We start from the raw sequence: 20,228 nt of genomic DNA on the forward strand, positions 1-20,228 counted from the left end.
GAGAATATTAAGAGTGATTGTATAATTAATTAAGTTTGAAAAGATAACCTTTTTATATGAATATAAATAGAAGTTTTGCTTTGAAGAAAGATACACACATAAATAATAAATATTTCTCTTTCTTTATACAAAATTTTTTTCCTCTTTCTTTTATACGTTCCTAATATATACAATAGTAGTAAATATATAATCACTTTTATTATAGGGCGATAATAGCATATTTATATTTTTTATTTTTTATTTATTTTTTTTGTTTATTTATTTTACAATACGTTATCAGTACGTGACTCTAATCAAATTTTAGAAAGACTTCAGGTGACAAATTTTCATTATGTGAAAATTCTCTCATCTTGAATTTAATGCTCTTGTTATATTTGAAAACAACTATTCATCATGAATACTAGATGCTAAAATCCATCTTGATTCAATGGATCTTGGAGATACCATTAAGATTGAAAATAATATATCTCCAAAAGATAAAGCCAAAGTCATAATTTTTCTTCGTCGTCATCTTAACGTATGATTGAAAAATGAATATCTCACATTAAAAGATCATGCAGATCTATGAAAACATTTTGAAAAAAGGTACAATTGTCAAAAGACGGTGATACTTCCTAAAGTCCGATATATTAGAGAAAACTTTCTCAACCTTCCTAAAGTCCGATATTATTGCTCCTGCAGCAACAATATCAAGAAAAGAATTTAAAAATATTTTGAACTAATTTCTTGCCTTCTTGTTGCTGAACGCAACAATGAGTTGCTCTTAAGAAATCATAAAACGTGCCCAGTTGGCGCTGCCCCATTTTCTGAAATAAATGCGGCAAATCATTACCCCAGAAGAGGTAAATGGCAAGATTTTAGTAGCAAGAAAAATTATAGAAGAAAAACGAATTATGTTCGCAAGAAAGGATCTCACCAGAAATGGGATAAAGAAAGAAACAATAGGCAAAATAAATCAATTGAGGATAAATGTTTTCGTTGTGGTGGAAAGGGCCATTGGTCATGTACCTGTCGTACCCCAAGACACCTAGTCAATCTTTATCAAGCGTTTTTTAAAAAGGACGACAAAGGAAAAGAGTTGAATTTTGTTTCAAATGATGTTAAAAATTCAACCACTCATTATGATGTATCTGATTTCTTTGAGGATCCTGAAGAAAATATTGGTTATTTGATCAATAATAGAATAGTTTAATATGTGTAAGTGTGCATGTGAATAAATAATGTAAGAAACTTCTTGTTAAGTTTTATGCATTTGAATTTCAACATTACTCAATGTACTAATAATAATAAATTTTTTAGTAAATATTATACTTCTTATAAAAATATTTTCAATCAAGGAAATAATTTTACTGAGCAAATATTTCTACTTATTCTATTATTATTTGTCTTTGAAAAGAATGGCAAGAACATATAGTGAAGATGTTTTGCCTTGCGGATAGTGCAAGTTCGTACACCATTCTCAAAAGTAATATATATTTTACACATCTTGTGCCAAAAGAAGAATATGGTAATAATATTATTGGCTTTGACAATGTGATAAAAGATTCCGGAAGAGCTATAATTTTGTTTTCTAGAGGAACAAAATTCATAATAAATAATGCACTATTATCTACCAATTTTTTTAGGAACTTGTTGAGTTTAAAGATATTCGCCGAAATGGATATCATATTGAAGCAATGAATGAGAGAATGTTTTTGGCTTAGGAATTTGATTCAATATGTTTTGTCATGCTGAAATACTAGCGATACATGAAGCTAGTCGCGGATGTTTTTGGCTCAGAAATTTGATTCAATATGTTTTGTCATCATGTGAACTGATTGACCATAAGATAGCTCCAATTATCCTGTTTGAAGTTAATACAACATGCATTGCTCAATTTAAGGGTGGATACATCAAAGGTGATAGAATAAAGCATATTTTTCCTAAATTCTTCTTCACTCATGATATTCAAAATCAAGGGACAATTGATATCCAACAGATCCACTCAAGTGATAATCTGGCAGATTCATTTACAAAGCCACTCCCAAAATACTCTTTTGAAAGATTGGTACATTAGATTGAGATGCGCCATTTTCGAGACATTAAATGATGTCGACAAGAGGGGGAGACTGTACTCTTTTTTTCCTTGGTCAGGTTTTTCTCCCATTAGATTTTTCTTGACAAGGTTTCTAATGAGGCAGTCCCCGTCAAAGGATATTATACTCTTTTTCCTTCACTAAAATTTTTTTTCATTGGTTTTTTTTTTAGTAAAGTTTTAACGAGACATAATCCTAAATGGTCATTTAAGAGAGAGTGTCGTGATAAGTGTGAAATGAATCTGAGGTGGATGACCATTTCTCTATGTTATTGAGAATATCAAGAGAAATTGTATAATTAATTAAGTTTAAAAAGGTGATCATATAAATAGGAGTTTTGCTCTGAAGGAGGATACATACATAAATAATAAATATCTCTCTCTTTATGCAAAACTTTTCTTCTTTCTCTTTTATAGGTTCCTAATATATATAATAATAGTAAATATATAATCACTTCTATTATAGAGAAATAAGAGTATATTTATATTTCTCTATTTTATTTTTTTATTTATTTATTTTACAACAATATTTATCACTTTTTATATATATATATATGGTGAATTCTACCTAACCTCTCTAAAATAACATGCAAGTTACCCTTCATGATGTGTCACACTTTAATTGGTCATTATCTTAACTATAGTTGGGTTATTTTGTAATTTATTATTTTAGATGGGTAATTGTATAATTTTTGAAAATATTAAAATTCTACCCCGTTAATTGAAGCACGTTCTCACGCAATCTCTTTCTATAGTGTATCATTCATTAACGGGTTATTGAATTCTCATGGCTCGTAACTTCCCTATTGTTCCCAGTATAGTCAGCGTCGACTTCATTTCTATCTCTTGTCCTCTCACTCAATCCTTTTTTTGGCCATGACCCATGAATCACTCCTTACCAACATCAACATCATTAATGGTTAGTTCAGTTATTAAATTTTTTTATTAAAAAATATATATTTATTTAATTACATGATGGAATATATATTCTATGTAAAATATAATATAATAAAATAAATCTATTCAGAATACTTAAAAGTATAATTAAAATCAGGAATATATAAATATAATAATAAAATTTGTACTCTAAACAAGTAAATATATCTTTTATCGTACATAAATTATTTAAAAATACATAAATTATTAAAATTAATAACACAAATTTAAAATGATAAAATTCAACTTTCTTACAAGTATTTTTTATAGTATTTTTATTCTTTTAATTTTTAAGTTATTAATATTTTATTATTTAATTAATGATTAAACAAATTATTTTCATGAGAAATTATTTTTTGTATAATTTTAAAGAAGAAACCAATATAACAGTTTAAAAATTAATGTAAAAATGATATTTTAAATAAAAAATAGTTAATATTAAAATTTTTAAATACAAAAATAAATTGTATAGATATTCAAGATATAAATATAAAATATATGTTTAAAATAAATAAAGAAGATAAAAATAATTATTTATTTCTCATGAGTACTCCCATTTTATCTATTTTATTTATTTTATGCATATATTTATATTTATCTTTTAAATATTTATACAAATTATTTTTGTATTTAAAAATTTTAATATTAAATATTTTTATTTAAAATTTTATTTTTACGTTATTTTTTAAACTATTATATTGGTCTCTTCTCTAAGATAATACAAAAAATAATTTTTTATAAAAATAATTTGTTTAATCATTAATTAAATAATAAAATATTAATAAATTGTAAATTAAAAAAATAAAAATATTATAAAAAATACAGTAAAAAAATTGGATTTTATTATTTTAAATTTGTATTATTAATTTTAATAATATATTTATTTTTTAAATGATTTATGTATGATAAAAAATACGTTTACTAAGTACAAATTTTATTATTATATTTATATGTTCATGATTTTAAATATACTTTTAAGTAGTTTGAATAGATTTATTTTATTATATTATATTTTACATATGAATATATATTCCATCATGTAATTAAATAAAAATATATTTTTTAATAAAAAAATTTAATAACTGAACTAAGCATTAATGATTTTGATGTTGGTAAGGAGTGATTTATGGGTCATGGCCAAAAAAGGGATTGAGTGAGAGGACAAGAGATAGAAATGAAGTCGACGCTGGCTATACTGGGAAGAACAGGGAAGTTACGAGTCATGAGAATTCAATGAGAGCCGTTAATGAATGATGCACTGTAAAAGAGATTGGGCGAGAACGTGCTTCAATTAACGGGGTAAAATTTTAATATTTTAAAAAATTATACAATTACCCATCTAAAATAATAAATTATAAAATAACCCAATTATAGTTAAGATAATGACCAATTAAAATATGACACATCATAAAAGGTAACTTACATATTATTTTAGAAGAAATTGGATAGAATTCACCTCTATATATATATATATATATATATATATATATATATATTTCATCAGCCTATGAAAAAAAACACTTAAAAATTATAATTGACCAGAGTATTATTATTTGTCTTCTTGCCACGTTTTAATATGTGAAATGTGATCTAGATATGTATTAAATATTTATGTATATTATTCAGAATACTATATATAAATTAGCCAATGGTTATTTGAAAAATTAGGACCTGTTTGGTTTTTTATTTTATAAAATTTTGAAAATAAAAAATAGTGAAAACAGAAACTATAAAAAATAGAAATAGAAAACTTTTAAAATTTAATTCGATTTTAAGTTTTTAACATCTATTCTCTTTGTAATGATTTTCCATTCTCCATTCCATTGACACGTGTTTGGATAATGATGGGTAATACTTACGTAAATGAAGCACTTTCTTTAAGGTCACTTCTAAACTTACAATAATTGACACTAGATCAGTTTTGTCAATTGTTGTTGGCCATTCATTTTCTTCTTTTATCACTTCTAAACACATGGATAATCTTATAGTACTTATATTTAGATATTATTCAACAATATTTATTGAATACTAAGTACTAACAATCAATTTAGGCCGAAAAAATTTACTCATTTGTTTAAATAATTATAAAAAATTTGAATCTTATTTAGTATATAAAATAATCAATAATTTATTAATCAGTTCAAAATCTTAAATAGAATTTAGACAAATAATAAATTAAAAAAATTAAAGAATAAATACTTTTATTAAAATTTGGCCAGTATTTAACTAATAAAAGAAAAATAAATAATTTTTTATCATTAAATAAAATTTCACAATATTATTAATGACTATAAATCATAAAATCTGCTAGTCCCTAACACTCTTCATAAATTAATTCTTAGTTTATCAAATCAAAAGAATTTATTTTTTCAAAAATAAATATTTTTTTTGTAATTTAGATAATTTTTTAAATTCAAATTTATCAATAAATTTTTTTTGAAAATTTTCAACTAATTAAACCGAAGAGGATTTTATTTGATCTCTTTTAAATCCAAGTTTAAATTAAAAATTAGCTAATTAAGTTTTAAATCATACATTGGAGAGAGTTTTGTTAACAAGGGTTAAGTACTATTTTCGTTCCTAAAGTTTAAGATCAAAATTAAAATCGTCTCCGACATTTTTTTGTATTAAAATTATTTTTAATGTCATAAAACATTATAAAATTAACAAATTTACCCTTACAAAAAATAAATTTTAAAATTAAAAAACTTTTGCCCAACAAAACTCTTCATTCCAGTTACATTAGACAAATCCATTACAAAAGATACTAGGATAAATGAAATACAAGATGTGGAAACTTTGCCACCATCTCCAGAAATTAAAGATAATATTCCATTACAAAAGTTAAAGAGGGATGTTAATTACTTCATATGCACGAGATCCATTGAACCTCACCCATCCACCATCATACGCACCTAGTCATCCACACCTCTATCTTTATCTCTCACCACGAGACGCAACCCACAGACTCCTTCTCACAATCCACCAACATTACCAAGTATCAACAACAACAATAGAAGAAAAGACAAAAAAGAATAATAATAATTTTTTTCTTATCCATTCTCATATCTCTTCTGCTAATAACAACAACATTAACAATAATTAATTTATTCATGTTCGTTCCTTTCAATTAATGGTTAAAAAAAAGAAAACAAACAGAACACAAACAAGTGGATTAGAGATGATGGAGGATATGGTTGGACACGAGGAAGAGACGGGCTACCTTTGCATGATTTTTGATGTCGTCTTCTGCTGTGAGAAGACACTGTCAATTACTTTGTCGGGAGAAACGGACGCCATAGAGTCGGGGGTCGAGAGCTTTGGTTGAGCGGGGTAACGACAGTGCTCGAAACTCCGTTCGTAAGGCCGTAGTCGTCGTCGCCAGTGAAGAAGTCTTGAGAACGTGGGGCACTTTTGGTCGACGGGGCTGGAGACTCCCTTCGTGGTGGCTGTGGTCGTCGTCACCGGCGAGTTGATAGGCGGCAGTTTGTTGCGGATTGAAGCTCGTCGGCACCGGTTAGGAAGTTGGCGGCGCAGCTGCGTGAGTGTCTTTTTAGGAATAGATGAGAGAGATGAAAGGATGTTGATGAGGGAGGGGTAAGCTGAAGATGATGGTGGAATCTGGAATGGAGCAGGAGAATGGAGTTTAATTTTTTTATTTTATAATTTATTTTTTGTATTTTTTAATTTTAAATTTTATGTTTTTAAGGATAAATTTATCTTTTTAGAATAAAAAAGACGATTTTATAACGTTTTATGATGTTGAGGATAATTTGAATATAAAAAAGGTCGAAAATAATTTTAATTTTGATCCCAAATCTTAAGAACAAAAAAATACTTAACCCTGTTAATAATGTAAGTGGGTTCAAATTTAGAATAAAAAATAGGATTAGGACACGCTTAAAATGCGATTAGGGCAAACTTTATTATGTTTGTCTATAAAAAATTTCATAATAAGTTGTCCTTCTATTAAGTTTGTGCCTCTTGCATTGCGTTTAGTTCATGTTCATGTTGAAATAAATTATTTTATAATTTAAATTATTTATATTAAATAACCAAAAATTATATATCATAGTACAGAAATGTATCTTTATTTATAAAAATTAAAAATTAAAAATTAATAAAAAAGTCTTCTTCAACTAAAATCTTTTGTATTTTTAGGATGGCTGAATTGTAATTTTGATGGGAAAAGAATTGTTGAAGTAGCTTTGGTATATTGGGATTCAAAACTTTGAAGTCACTATTTATGTTTGAACATGGCACTCATTAAATTTTATAGTCCAAATAAAAATAATATCTAAAACCCATAAAAATAATATATGGTTTTATTTTCATTTAATTCTAAATAAAAAATAATCATGACTTATTCAATTTAGCATTTATAATAATAAATGAGATTACCGTTACATAAATTAATCATTTGATTTGAAATAACATAATTTGTTATCATAATTAATATATGCATTGCCTACAAATAAATTAAAAAATTAAATAATTTCCTAACATGTCCATATATATCAAAGACACACACAACAATACATGTATATTATTTATTTTGCCAGACAAATTCAAGAGAGCTACAATTAACATAACTACCCATAAAAAATATATATTTGGTATCTTTTTAAAATAAAAGAGACATGAATATTTTACTTGCAACACAGATTAAAATACATTTTTAAACAACTTTATTCTTATTAATTTTTCAAAATTTTAAAATTGTCCAACTTACATTAACGTTTTTTTTTCTCTTCTCCTTTTTATCTCTTATGACCTTCATTGCTATTATGTCTCAACTCTTTCTCTCCAAATCTGTTTCATCCTCATCCTCTATCATTTATCCCAGATCTATCAAGTAGCTACACAAATGAAGCACTTCGTGTTTATCTTTGATCTAAGATCAACATCTTTCTCTGGATCTCTCTTTCTCATTCTCTCCTCTTTGGTGCCACTGTCCCTGACGATGTTGTCTTTGCTTCCTCTATTTCCTTCATTTTTGTCTTCGTCTAGTGATGAAAAAAAGAGTGTTGGTGACTAGAGTGGTTGATTGTCATTGCAGATTTGATATTGTCGTAATCGCAAACACAAAAAAGGTTGTTTCTGCCAAACACTGCCATAACTGTGATCACAAAGAACGTCGTCCAACATTGTCATTTGTCTCTGCATCGTCCTTGGCTATTACTTATCGTCTTTCCTGTCATTTGCCTCACCTCCAACCCTCATCCTGCCTCATTTTAGGTTTATTTTTGTCTTTCTTTTAATTTTTTAATTTTTTGTTTTTTAATTTAAATTCTTTAAGTGATATTTAAATTGGGGTTGTTAATTATATTTATTTAAAATAAGATTGAAAATTAGCAATGATTATAGTGGTGGTGGTAGAAATTGATAATGATAATGATGGTGATATTGATATTGAAATTATTTTGATTTGAAGATAAAATTGACTTTTGAATTAGATAAATGTATTAAATACATTATCACTAAACATGTCATAAAATTTGTGTATATTTTGTGTCAAATTATATTTGTGTTATTCTTACAACCAAATACGTTTTTTTTTTTTCTTTTTTTCTCCAACGTTTTGGGGTGCAAATAAAATACTTTTAAAGTTAGGAAATGGAGGATTTGGAATAAAATTTGAAGAGCAAAATTGGAAACGAAAATCGACTAAAATTTGGTTGCGAAAAATTAACAATATGGATAGAATTAAAATTTATTTTAAATATTATGAATAAAATTAAATTAAATTAAATAAATATTAGAGATAAAATGTATAGTTTATCCTAATTCTTAATATCATTAATGAAATAAAATGTTGATATAATTTGTTAAAAACAAACTTGAACCATTTAAGAACTTAAAACAAAATAAAGAGTAAAATGTCAAATAGGTTTCAAATTTTTTTTTTGGGTAATCACTAGTTTTTCATATTTGTTTAATAAAGGTTAGTTGATAAACTTTTAAATTGTGAGGTATAGGTAATTAAACATATATAAAAGAGACAGTTTTGTCCCCGGCCGCACCAAATAAACAAAAATTATCAAAGAAAAAAAATGTGTTATAATTTAAAAATTTAAAAATCAATGTCTAATAAACAAAAGTCAAGGACTAAAATGACCTCTCAAAGAAATTAAGGACCAAGCTTAGAATTAGAAATAAAAATAAGTTATATAACTTATGGGTGGCAAGCGGGGAAGCCCACCCCGTCTTGCCAGAAGCCCCTTTTTTGGTGGGCTGACCCGTTCCGTCCTGCCTAACTGCGGATTAACGGGCTGGCAGGCTAAGTCTGCTAAAATTCTTTTTTTTTTCTATTAACTATTAAATAATATATTTAACTTCACAATCACATTAATAAATTTATAATTTCTAAAGGTATAAAAAATTATATTTTTATATTCATAAACATTAAAATCTTTGTAATTATAAATGTCTAATAAACATAATTATAAACCAAGTGTTCATCCAAAACATAAGTATAAATATTCTCTCCAAAACAAAATAAATATAATTTAAAACATAATTATAAATATTGTCTCTAAAGTAACATAAACATAATCAAAACCACTCAACTTTTATCTTCATACTCTTGTAAGTTAGGTTGGGGGAAGTTAGATTTTGACAAAAAAAATTGTAAAAATACCCCTCACTAAAAAATACTAAGCCCGGCGGGGAAGCCCGCCCCACCCGCGGTTTAAGCGGTGCGGGTTAGGCGGGCTTTTGCTATTTGGCTGTCCCAATTTTTCAGCCCAATCCGCCTTTTTTGACAGGTTACGCAGGCTGGCCCGACGGATTTAGACCCGTTTGCCACTCCTAATATAACTTGTAGTTTGATTTACTGTGACCTGACCTATGAATATATATTTATACTATATATAATTATATATAAGAGGGATGTGAAAAAGATAGATGTATATCTTTTTAAAAATATTTTTATTATATATAATTTATAAAAAATATTTCTTTTGTTATTTTTAAAATTTGAACAAAATATTTTCTTTTGTTATTTTTAAAATTTGAACAAAATATTTTTTTTGTTAAATTATAAGTAATTTGTTATCTCAATTAATTTTTTTTATTTTTTTATACACATTAAATTAATATCTATTACAACAATAGTATGAATAACTATATTATATTAAAAAATGCAATAAGTGAAGTTTGATTTGACCGTCAATAAGTATAAAAAAAACTACAACTACTAAACTACTTATTTTCATTGTTTTACTTGTATATTTTTCAAGCTTTCGAGATAGAAGTGGCAGTGTCTAGTACTCCAGAATTGGAGAAGACATCTACTCACATGGTGGGGGAGGATTATACCTCTGTGCAGAAAGATGTTCAGTAATTTTATTATTTATTTCTCTCTGTCTTTTGTTCTGTTATTATTATTTTATTTATGAATATAATAACTTGAAATTGTAGAGGTGCAAGTTCAAAGGATTTTTTAGATTGGTTAGAGATTTGTGTGAAAAATTCCATTCGCATTTGCTTTGTTTGTTAGAAACTCATGTCTTTGGAATTAAAACAACAAAAAATTGCGAGTAAATTGGGTTTTTTTTCTTGGCATCTAGTGAAAGATGTCGGGTTCTAAAATGGAGTTTGGGTCTTGTGGAACGATTGTAGTAGAAAAGTTGATCATCTAGAATTCTATAGACAATTCAATCATCTTAAAGTCTCTTTCTATAATAAGGTGCCTTGGTTCTTTAATGTGGTATACAATTTGCCGCATCTGGGTCCTCGATTAGAATTATGGTCTAATATTAGACGGTTAGCGGATCAGGCGCAAAGAAAATAGTGTGTTGGAGATGATTTTAATTTTGTCTTAAGTAGTGCTAATACTGATAGAAACTTAAGTTTGTCAAGATATCATCATCATTTTACTGCTTGTTTATTAGATTCTGGATTACAGGATATATATTGGTTCCCTTCACCTGGTAATGTGGCACAGTTCGAAGAAGGCTAGATAGGTATGTGGTGAATATCTTGTGATCTTAGCGTTTCTTTCAGGCTGCTACGAAACACTTATTCAAACTAAAGTCTGATAATGTCCCCATCTTATTAGATATGAGAGGCCTAGAAAATGTTCTGATGCCGCCTTTCAAATTTTTAGGTTCGTGGTTGATTCATAATGATTTTTAGAATTTGCTACCTAATAGCTAGAGCTCTACAAATCCTCTGTAGAAAAATGTGTCGTCGTTCATGTCTGACGCTAAACTTTGAAATGCAAAGGTCTTTGAAAACTTAGCTAGAAGAAAATCACAATTTTTAGCTAGACTCCAGAAAATTTCTACAAACTTATCTTTTGAAGTGAACTCGAATCTGGAGGATTTGTAAAAGTCCATATGGAAGGAATTGAATTCTTTATTAATTCAAGAGGAGATTTATTGGAAGCGATATTCCTGGTGCAAGTAGATTAATTATGGTGATAGAAATACCTCTTATTTTCATAGCCTAGTAACGGTTAGGAAAAGAAGGAATTAAGTGAGTATGCTAAAAAATCAAGAAGGTAGTTGGATTGAAGATAATCAGCAGCTGAAGGAACTCAGTGTTAATTATTTTCTGAATCTCTATACGGATAATAGTGAATATGAGAAGTTTGAAGCCCTTGACTATTCTCTATGTTTACTAATGAAGAAAATGAGCGTTTGGATAAAGATATCTCACCTGGAAAAAAAAAAAGTAGATATGTTCTTTTCTCCACGGGTGCTTGTAAATCTCCGGGTTCAGATGGTTTGCCACCTATGTTCTATCAAAGTAATTGGGAGTCATTAAAAACTCTTATCAGATGGGTAGATAGAGTGTTTTAGAATCATCAGAAAATTCAGGTAGCAAATAGTACTTTTATTTCTCTTATTCTAAAAGTGGATAATCCTAAAACTATAGTGTATTTTTGGCCTATTGGGTTATGCAATGTCTCATATAAGCTTATTACCAAGATTTTATCATAAAGATTAAAAGAAGTTATGCCTAAGCTGATTAGTTTCTCGCAATCTAACTTGGTTTCGGGGAAGCAAAACGCTGATAATAATTACACAATAAGTTCTACAATCTATGCGGTATAAGAAGGAGGATGGTGATTTTATGACTATTAAAATTGATCTCAAAACTAATATTCCAGAGAATTTGGTTGATATGATCTATCACTGCTATTCTTCGGCGGAGATAAAAGTTATGTGGAATGGTACTCCACCAACATCTTTCCTGCCCTCTAGAGGTATTCGGCATGGGGATCCTATCTCTCCTTATTTATTTGTGTTGTGTATTGAGCGCCTATCCCAAATTGTTTCTTTTGCAGTTGAGCATCATTTTTGGGAACCGATTACGCTTAATAGAGGGGGACTGGATTTTTCTCACATTTGTTTTGCTAATAACATTGTCTTATTTTCGAAAGCTACTACAAAGCAGGTGCAAGTGGTGCAGGATATCTTAGACCATTTTTTTTGTTGTTCAGGCCAAAAGGTTAATTTTTCTAAATTTTATGTCTTCTTCTCTGATAATTTGCATTTGGAAAGGAAACATAACCTTAGTAATGTTCTTGGGATGAGACTTATGACGGATTTTGCAAGTATTTGGGAGTTCCTTTGCTACGTGGAAGGGCATGAAAGGAAGACTTCCAATTCATTCTTGATAGAATGTTGAATTGGCTCAATTCTTGGAAAGCTCAGAATCTTTCTTTGGCTGGTAGAATCACTCTAACGCAATCTACATTATCCACTATTTCGTCTTAGGTTATACATATGAAGCTTCCTTTGAAGATTTGTGATAGAATTGATAGTATTTTCTATAATTTAATCCAAGGAAGAGCCAATTTGGTTAATAAACATCATCTCCTTAGTCGGGGGAAAGATTTCTTCGCCAAAATCTCACGGGGTCTCGGCTTCAGACTAACGAGAGTTTTGGATAAAGCTAATTTGATAAAATTATCCTGGAAGCTTGTTCATGATCGGGAAGCCCTTTAGGTCAAAGTGATGCAAAGTAAATATGGGTGTGGAGAAGCACTCCTTCCTAGGATTAAACATATCAGAACCATATCAAATGGTTGGCAAGGTATCTATTTGGTATGGAAAGATTTTGAAAACAATCTTATTTGGAGGATTGATTCTGGAGCTGAGTTTAACTTTTGGTCTGACCAATGGATTCCTGATATCCGGAGACTTGTTGATTTTGCTTAGCCGAAAGTCACCGAGGAGATATTAGATGATCAAGTTTGTGAGTACGTGATTGATAGCAATTGGAACTTTGACCGTATCATGACCCTATTGGGGGAAGATTGGTATCCCATTTTTGCGTCCATCAAGCCTCCCGAACCAGAGTTAAGCGTTGATTACTTGACTTGGCTCCATGTTGCAAATGGTATTTTTTCGATTACATCGGCTTGTGCTGTCTATTCAAATCCTGCGAATGAGTCAAATGCTTATCTCTTTTCTAGAATTTGGAAGCTGGAGATTCCGCAGCGATTGAGATCTTTCTGTTGGCTTGTTGCGAATCAAGTGCTTTTGACAAATGAGTAGTGTGTTAGAAGACATATGGCAGAGTTTGATGGATGTGCTATTTGTGGAAAAGCTCCTAAATCTTTGCTTCACGTGCTCGGTGATTATAGAGTTGCGAGAAGAACGTAAATGAGCATTGATAATAGTTTGGGTCCAAGTAATTTTTTTAACTCTTCTCTTTTGTGTTGGTTGTTAGAAAATTTATCACCCAAATCTCCTTCTTAAGGGCAGTATTGGCCCCTTCTTTTTATCACAACAATAAATTCCTTATGGTACCAAAGAAATAAATTCATTTTCTATCTTGGAGATGTTATTAAGGAAGATGTAAAGATAGCCAATGTTGCTCTCCACCTTGCTAAGGATTTTCGGTATGGTCAAGATGAGACTAGTCGAGTTCAGCAGGTTGTAGGCAATTATGTTGAAAAACAAATTAAATGGATCCCTCCTGATTCTCCATTTGTTAAGTTGAATACAGATGGTTTGGTGTTTAAAAATGGGAGAGATGCTTGTGGTGGTATCATTAGAGATAATGATGGTCGGTTCCTGCCTTGTTTTAGTGCAAACTTAGCTTTCTCCATGGTTACTTTAGCAGAATTTTAGGATATTTTAATGGGAGTAGAGTTGGCTGTGAGTCTTGCTATGATCATATTTCTATTGAGGTTGATTCGGCTGTTGCTGTTCGTCTTCTTCTGCATGATGACACTTATTTGCATTCATCTAGAGTTCTTATTCTGGCTGTTAGGGAGAGGTGCAACATGTTATCATGTTGGCGGATTCAACATCAATTTAGAGAGGTAATTCTTGTGCAGATGGATTGGCTAATTATGGTCAGTTTATCCTTTGGACGGTCATATTTTTTTTAGTTTACCTCTTCGTATTTCTTGCAAACTCCTTAAACATTTTTTTTTAGAACAATCGTAATCTAGTTTATTTTTTTTAGACATTCTTGCCCCGCTGTCAATAAAAAAAGTTTAACCTATTTAAGATAAGTTTATTGAGCTAAATAAACCAACTCTTTTATTTTTATTTAAATAGATTATTTTTAATTAAAAATTAAAAAAATAATTTTTGAACTAAACTACTAATTTTGGGCCATTTTTTCTTTCAGTGTATTATTGTATTATAGGTTAACTCATTTATTTCACGAATTAATTAGATTAAACCCATTAAATTTCATTTTTACGGACGTAATATCAAAATTAAAAATCTGTCTGTTTAAAATATTAAACGGACAAAAGTTAACGGACTTGGTCCAAACAGTCTTATTTTAAGGTCTCACCTATCCCCTTTTTTAACTTTTAATCTATAATTTTATTTTTCAAACAAAAGAGAAAAGAAAAAAAGCACTGTGCCGCCAAAATACGAACTCTATCACACTCAGAAAAAGCTTCATCGATCGCTTTCGCCATGGCCACCGCCAAAAGCAACAGGTGCATTTCCTCAACTCTTCTGATTCCTCTTCCATCGTTGCATTTTCTTTTTTCACCAGTTTCTCTTAGGGTTACTGTTTTACGAAATATTCAGTGTCAACTTTTTCCAACTACTTTCTTTAGAGTTTTCTCACTTTTTTTTCTCTTTCTTTTACTTTTTTTTTTAATTTTTGCTTCCATTAGAAATATCATTGTTGAGTAATGTATTATCTTTTTTATGCTAGTGAAAGGAATTCTTTCTGTGCAAATAATGAAATATCTCTAAACATAGGGTCTTGCATAGTTCTCCTTCTACATTGTTAACGTTTTCAATGAATTTCCTCGCTTCTTGGATGATTCTATTTGTTTCATTTTATTTATTTTATTGATGAAATTGTGTAAAAGGTTGCAAGTTCTATGTTTTAGGGTTTAGGGTTTCTCTGCTTTGGCATTGTCACTTTCTTCATTGAATTCATAACTTATTATTTGATTTATTTCCTTATCCATGAATTGCTTTAGAGTTTGCAAGTTCTATGTTTTAGGGTTTGATCTATGATCTGATTCTGATCAGTGATTTTATTTTAGAGTTTAACTTAATAGTGCATTGCTAATCCTTTCAATGAATTCCACTTATTAGTTGATTTTGATTTGATTTGATTTTATTGTTTGATCAATGCTTTTTTTAGATTTTGCAAGTTCTATGCCCGTGGAACATGTTTGAAAGGGGAGCTGTGTTGCTTCTCCCATGAGAGAAATGAGGCTTCTTCAGATGTAGGTGACGACTTTACAATTCTTGTATCTTCAGATGTAGGAGACTATATAGTTCTTTCTGTCTTCTATAGTACTATTTACCTACTAATTAATATATAATCTTTTTGTTCACACTTTGGTTTCTCCTTTGATAAACAGATTTGCTTGTTCTATCAGAAGGGCTACTGTGCTTATGGCAGTCAATGCAGGAATAGGCATGTCAAACCATCACAGGCATCAGCATCAGCATCAACTTCAGCAAATGGACCTGTATCTTTGGTTTCACAATCTGCCATGACTCATAGTGCTGCTAAGGGAAAGTTTACTTGGGTTCGGAAGGCGGATACGAAAGTGTTGTCACCAACTGACAAACACACTAGTAGCTTACAACACAAGAATCAACATTCTCAAGGGACTCATTGTGAAGTTGGTGAATCGAGCGCTGCTGCTATGCTGGATGAGAATTTGTTCTGTGAATTTGATGCGGCCAACTGTACCTCAGGGGATAAGTGTACCAAAATTCATGGAATCCTCTGCTTGTACTGCAGAAAGCCTTGTCTGCATCCAACTAATCTGGAACAAAGGTCGAACCACACAAAGATATGCAAGGAAAAGGCTGAGATAATGAAGAATAGTCAAGATATAGAATGCAGTGTTTGCCTGGAGCGCGTTCTGCGGAAGCCTAGACCATCTCAGCGCAAGTTTGGTTTGCTACCTGAATGTGACCATCCTTTCTGTTTAGATTGCATCATCAGGTGGCGCAGTATGGCCCCAACCAATGCAATGGACTGCCCTGTGTGCCGCAAGCATTCATCTTTTTATGTTCAAAGTGACATTTGGTATGCTACAAAGGAAGAAAAACAGGCAATTATTGACAATTACAAGGCGAACTGCAAGTAATTTCTTCTCTATTTTTCTTTCTTCTGCAGAGTCTTTATTTGGAATTGAATGTTTAGTGATTGGTTTGTTTTTCCTTGAAATTATTTTTGGCAATTGGTTGAGTTGATCTAATAAGATGCATGCATCTAAATATGGTCTGTTATCCTGTTTAGTTCACTTTACTCAAATTAGTGAACTCGGGTCCACTAATATGCATTCATTGCACCGGAATCCATATTTTCTTGTTAAAAAGAGCTCTTACACTCAGTTGAGTCTAATTAGCGAACTATCTGATGATCATGATTATTTTTTATCTTTTTCCAGGTTGATTGATTGCAAGTATTTTAAATTTGGAACCAGGCAGTGCCCTCATGGATCTAGTTGTATGTATAAGGTAATCGAGTTTCCATCTCTCTCGTAGTTTCTTTTATTTTATCCATGCCTCATTTTAAACTTGACTATGTAAGCAATATCAGACATAGAGCAATAAATGCTGTCTCCGTGTCTCTCTTTTCATTAAGATGGATATTCTCACTATGTCTTTCTATGCACCTATACATGTTCTCTAAAGTTCTGTCAGGTTTCTGCCCCAAGATGGAAATATATAGAAATAGAAATAGAAAAACAAAGACAGAAAGATGTTTGGAAAGAAGGAAATATATAGAAACAGGAAAAAAATTGTTTTATAGACAGCAATTTACATATTTTCTTCACAATCCAAAATGGGGGGCACAACAACGGAGAGAGATGGAAATTTTTATCGGTTAAGAATGGTGTTGGAAGAAAGTAGATGGTGGTTTGGTGTCAATGGTAAGAAGATGGAAGCAAAACTGACTCTTAAATTTTTCAATCTTTGTATCCGTATTTTGCCAAACAAGATACAGAGACAATTTTCTATGTCTCTATCCCAATGTCTCTGTCTCCAGCTCCATATTTATGTTTCAGTACAATATCCAAACAGAGCTTAATTGTGTTTTGTCACTCCTTGAATTGGATTATACATAACCTTTTGTTACAAAATCAACATGACCATATTAGCATTTTATAATCCGCGAAACTCCTTCCAACCAAATGCAGCTTGATTTCTAACCAGATGTGTAATGAAGATGTGTTGAGAGTATATTCCCTTGAATTTTTTATTTTTGAAATCGGAGCGTTTAAATAGCTGATAACTGATGCCTCATTGCCAAATGTTCATGAGAATCTTAATAATAACAAATCCAAAATGAATAGAAAGTTCTCATTTTTTAGTCACTTCTGAATCTTTGCTTTGTTTATTGACATATTAATATTGTTTATTTATTTATTTTATTGCAACAGTTTAGCAAATGACCACCCTGATGATATTTTGATTCTTGCTTTCAGCATGCTGTAAAACCTGTCTTGCGCAAACAGAGGCAAAACAGGCCACAACCTCAAATTGGAGGAGACAATCTCAACAAATATGACATCATGTCTCAGCTCAGTGAATTTGATTTGCATCCTCATGAGTTTTATTCCATCTTGAAAGACATGGAGTGGTTCGATGATATGAGTGCAATTGAGAAGATGGCTTTAGCTGATGAACTGGCTGGTCCTACTTACGGAGATTCACATTTCTTTCCCCAGGATGATTTCTTTGATAGTGATGATGATTTTGATGATGAAGAATTCGATCCTATTGATGCTGCTATATCATCAATGATGATGTCTGGTATGCCAGTATTTGGATTCAGTGATGACGAATACAGCGACAATGAAGCCAGGGATGGCAAAGACAGTGATGGCGAATCCATTGATGATGATTAATGGATTTAATTAAGGTTTAGTTATAATGCCGTCTTTAGCTTGCTTTTGAAGAATTTGAACACCTAGCTGTTTTGGGACAAAATGTTTGGATATTTTAAACTGTCTACAACTTTAGGAATCAACAAAATGCTATATGATGGTGAAATTTATTTTGCAGCCTAATATTCATGTCTGTCTGTCTTTGGAATTTTCTCGTTATATATATATTGTTAGCTCAGCAATAGAACTATAATGCAACAATAATGGAAGAAAGAAATATGTGAGAATATGTATTGAAAGATTCAGCAAATGCAAAAGTATGATGGCCACACTTTTCCTCACTTTGAGTCTAGGGAAATTAGACTCCTCACTCTCAAGTTGTTATTCTTCTCTGCTGTCATTCTATTCTCCCCATACAATATAACCCTTTCTTGAATATCCCCATCCTAACTAACTCCTCTGGCTTCCTTTACAATGCTTTCCATTTACTTCCCCATCTAGTAGTCCTCCATCCAATTGAGGGATTTTCTCACATTCTTACCAACTGGGCCTGCTTCCTTAGTTGATCCAGCTCCAAGTTCTGTAATCTCTTCAATTGGGCTGGTTTGTGAGGCTGAGTTGGAGTGCTTGTATCAGCTATCCCCTCCCCGACAATGACCTTGCTCTCAAGGTCCAACTCTGGAAACATATGCAGCAGCTAGTCGAAGTCCACTCAAGTTGTCTCCTCCCGTGGTAAGCCCTCCTAATCCACGAGGACCTGGTCCACTTGTTTTCCATCTCTCGAGACGGAGTGCTTCTAAAATCGCCGTAGGTGCAGGTTAGAACGCTGTGGGTGCTGCAACCAGCACCAGGGTCGAGGCAGTACGCCACCTTCCCAACACGTTGCGGGATGTGGTTAAAGAAGCTCTTGCCAAGCTTTGGATGCTCCCTATGGAAGAGGGATATTTGACGATAAGGCTTCAACTTGAGCAAAACCCAATCCCCCTCTTTGAATTCCTTGTCACAACGGTGCTGGTCTGCTTGTTTCTTCATGTGAGTTCTTGCTTGGTGCAGGTAGAAACCCAACTCATCATTCAATATCCACGGGTTCTCAAAAAGAGATCGACTTCTAGCACTGGGGAAGCGACAGGGCAGTAGCCAGGGGGCAAGTTCATTGGGAAATCGTGCAACGCCTCATGCAGTGTCATATGTATTGTAGAGTGAAATGAGCTATTATAGCAAAATTCGGCCCGGGGAAGAAAGGTCACCCATTGTTGCAGCTGCAAATGAGAGAAAGCACGTAAGTACTGCTCAAGGGAATGATTAATGACCTCAGTCTGACCGTCACTTTGCGAATAATATGCCGGACTGTAACATAGTTGGCTGCCGGTGAACTCAAAGAGGTTGCACCAGAAGCGATTGAGGAAGACCGAAGATGGGGTCTCGGTCAAAAATAATGATAGAGCGAAAACCGTGTAATTTAACCACCGATGCAATAAAGACTTACCACTGAACTCGCAGTGAAGTCGGCTCTCAGAGGTTCAAAATGAGCAGTTTTGTTGAAGCGATCAACCACCATCATAATAGCAGTATAACCTGCTGACTTGGGTAATTGAACAATAAAGTCCATTAAAAGTTCTATCCATGGTCCACACAACATAGGTAAGGGATTGAGGAGTCCTTGAGATTTGGAAGTCATGTATTTGGTAGATTAGCATGTGCTGCCTTGCTGAACAAATTTGTACATATCTCTACGCAGGCCTGGCCAAAAAAATAAATCACCAACAACCTTATAAGTCTTAAGTACCTTAGGATGCCCTGTCATAGGCGTTGCATGAAATTCATTAAGTAGCTGAGTACAAAGGCCCTCAAAATCTGGCACCAAGATCTTCCCTTTATACATAAGCAACCATTCTTGCAATAGATACTCAGGAGGCAATGCTC

At 31.4% G+C, this 20,228-nt stretch overlaps 1 protein-coding gene across 7 annotated transcripts; it reads left to right on the forward strand.

Annotated features, from left to right (window-relative positions):
• The first annotated feature begins 10,247 nt into the window (after positions 1–10,247).
• LOC130945695 (E3 ubiquitin-protein ligase makorin-like) lies at positions 10,248–18,583 on the forward strand. 7 transcript variants are annotated; one of them, XM_057874397.1, is made up of 7 exons: positions 10,248–12,691; positions 12,809–14,294; positions 14,830–14,930; positions 15,596–15,680; positions 15,819–16,555; positions 16,863–16,932; positions 17,904–18,581. In XM_057874397.1, the coding sequence occupies exons 2-7, from the start codon at positions 14,256–14,258 to the stop codon at positions 18,324–18,326; spliced, it is 1,455 nt and encodes a 484-aa protein (XP_057730380.1). In that variant the 5' UTR covers positions 10,248–12,691; positions 12,809–14,255; the 3' UTR covers positions 18,327–18,581. The 7 variants fall into 7 exon arrangements, with proteins under 7 accessions (XP_057730380.1, XP_057730379.1, XP_057730381.1 ...); XM_057874396.1 differs by having other exon boundaries at positions 10,248–12,224; positions 12,306–14,294; XM_057874398.1 differs by lacking the exon at positions 12,809–14,294 and having other exon boundaries at positions 10,296–10,346.
• The last annotated feature ends 1,645 nt before the right edge of the window (positions 18,584–20,228 follow it).

This window comes from Arachis stenosperma, chromosome 8 (genome assembly GCF_014773155.1).
Source record: "Arachis stenosperma cultivar V10309 chromosome 8, arast.V10309.gnm1.PFL2, whole genome shotgun sequence".
Lineage (NCBI taxonomy): Eukaryota > Viridiplantae > Streptophyta > Magnoliopsida > Fabales > Fabaceae > Arachis > Arachis stenosperma.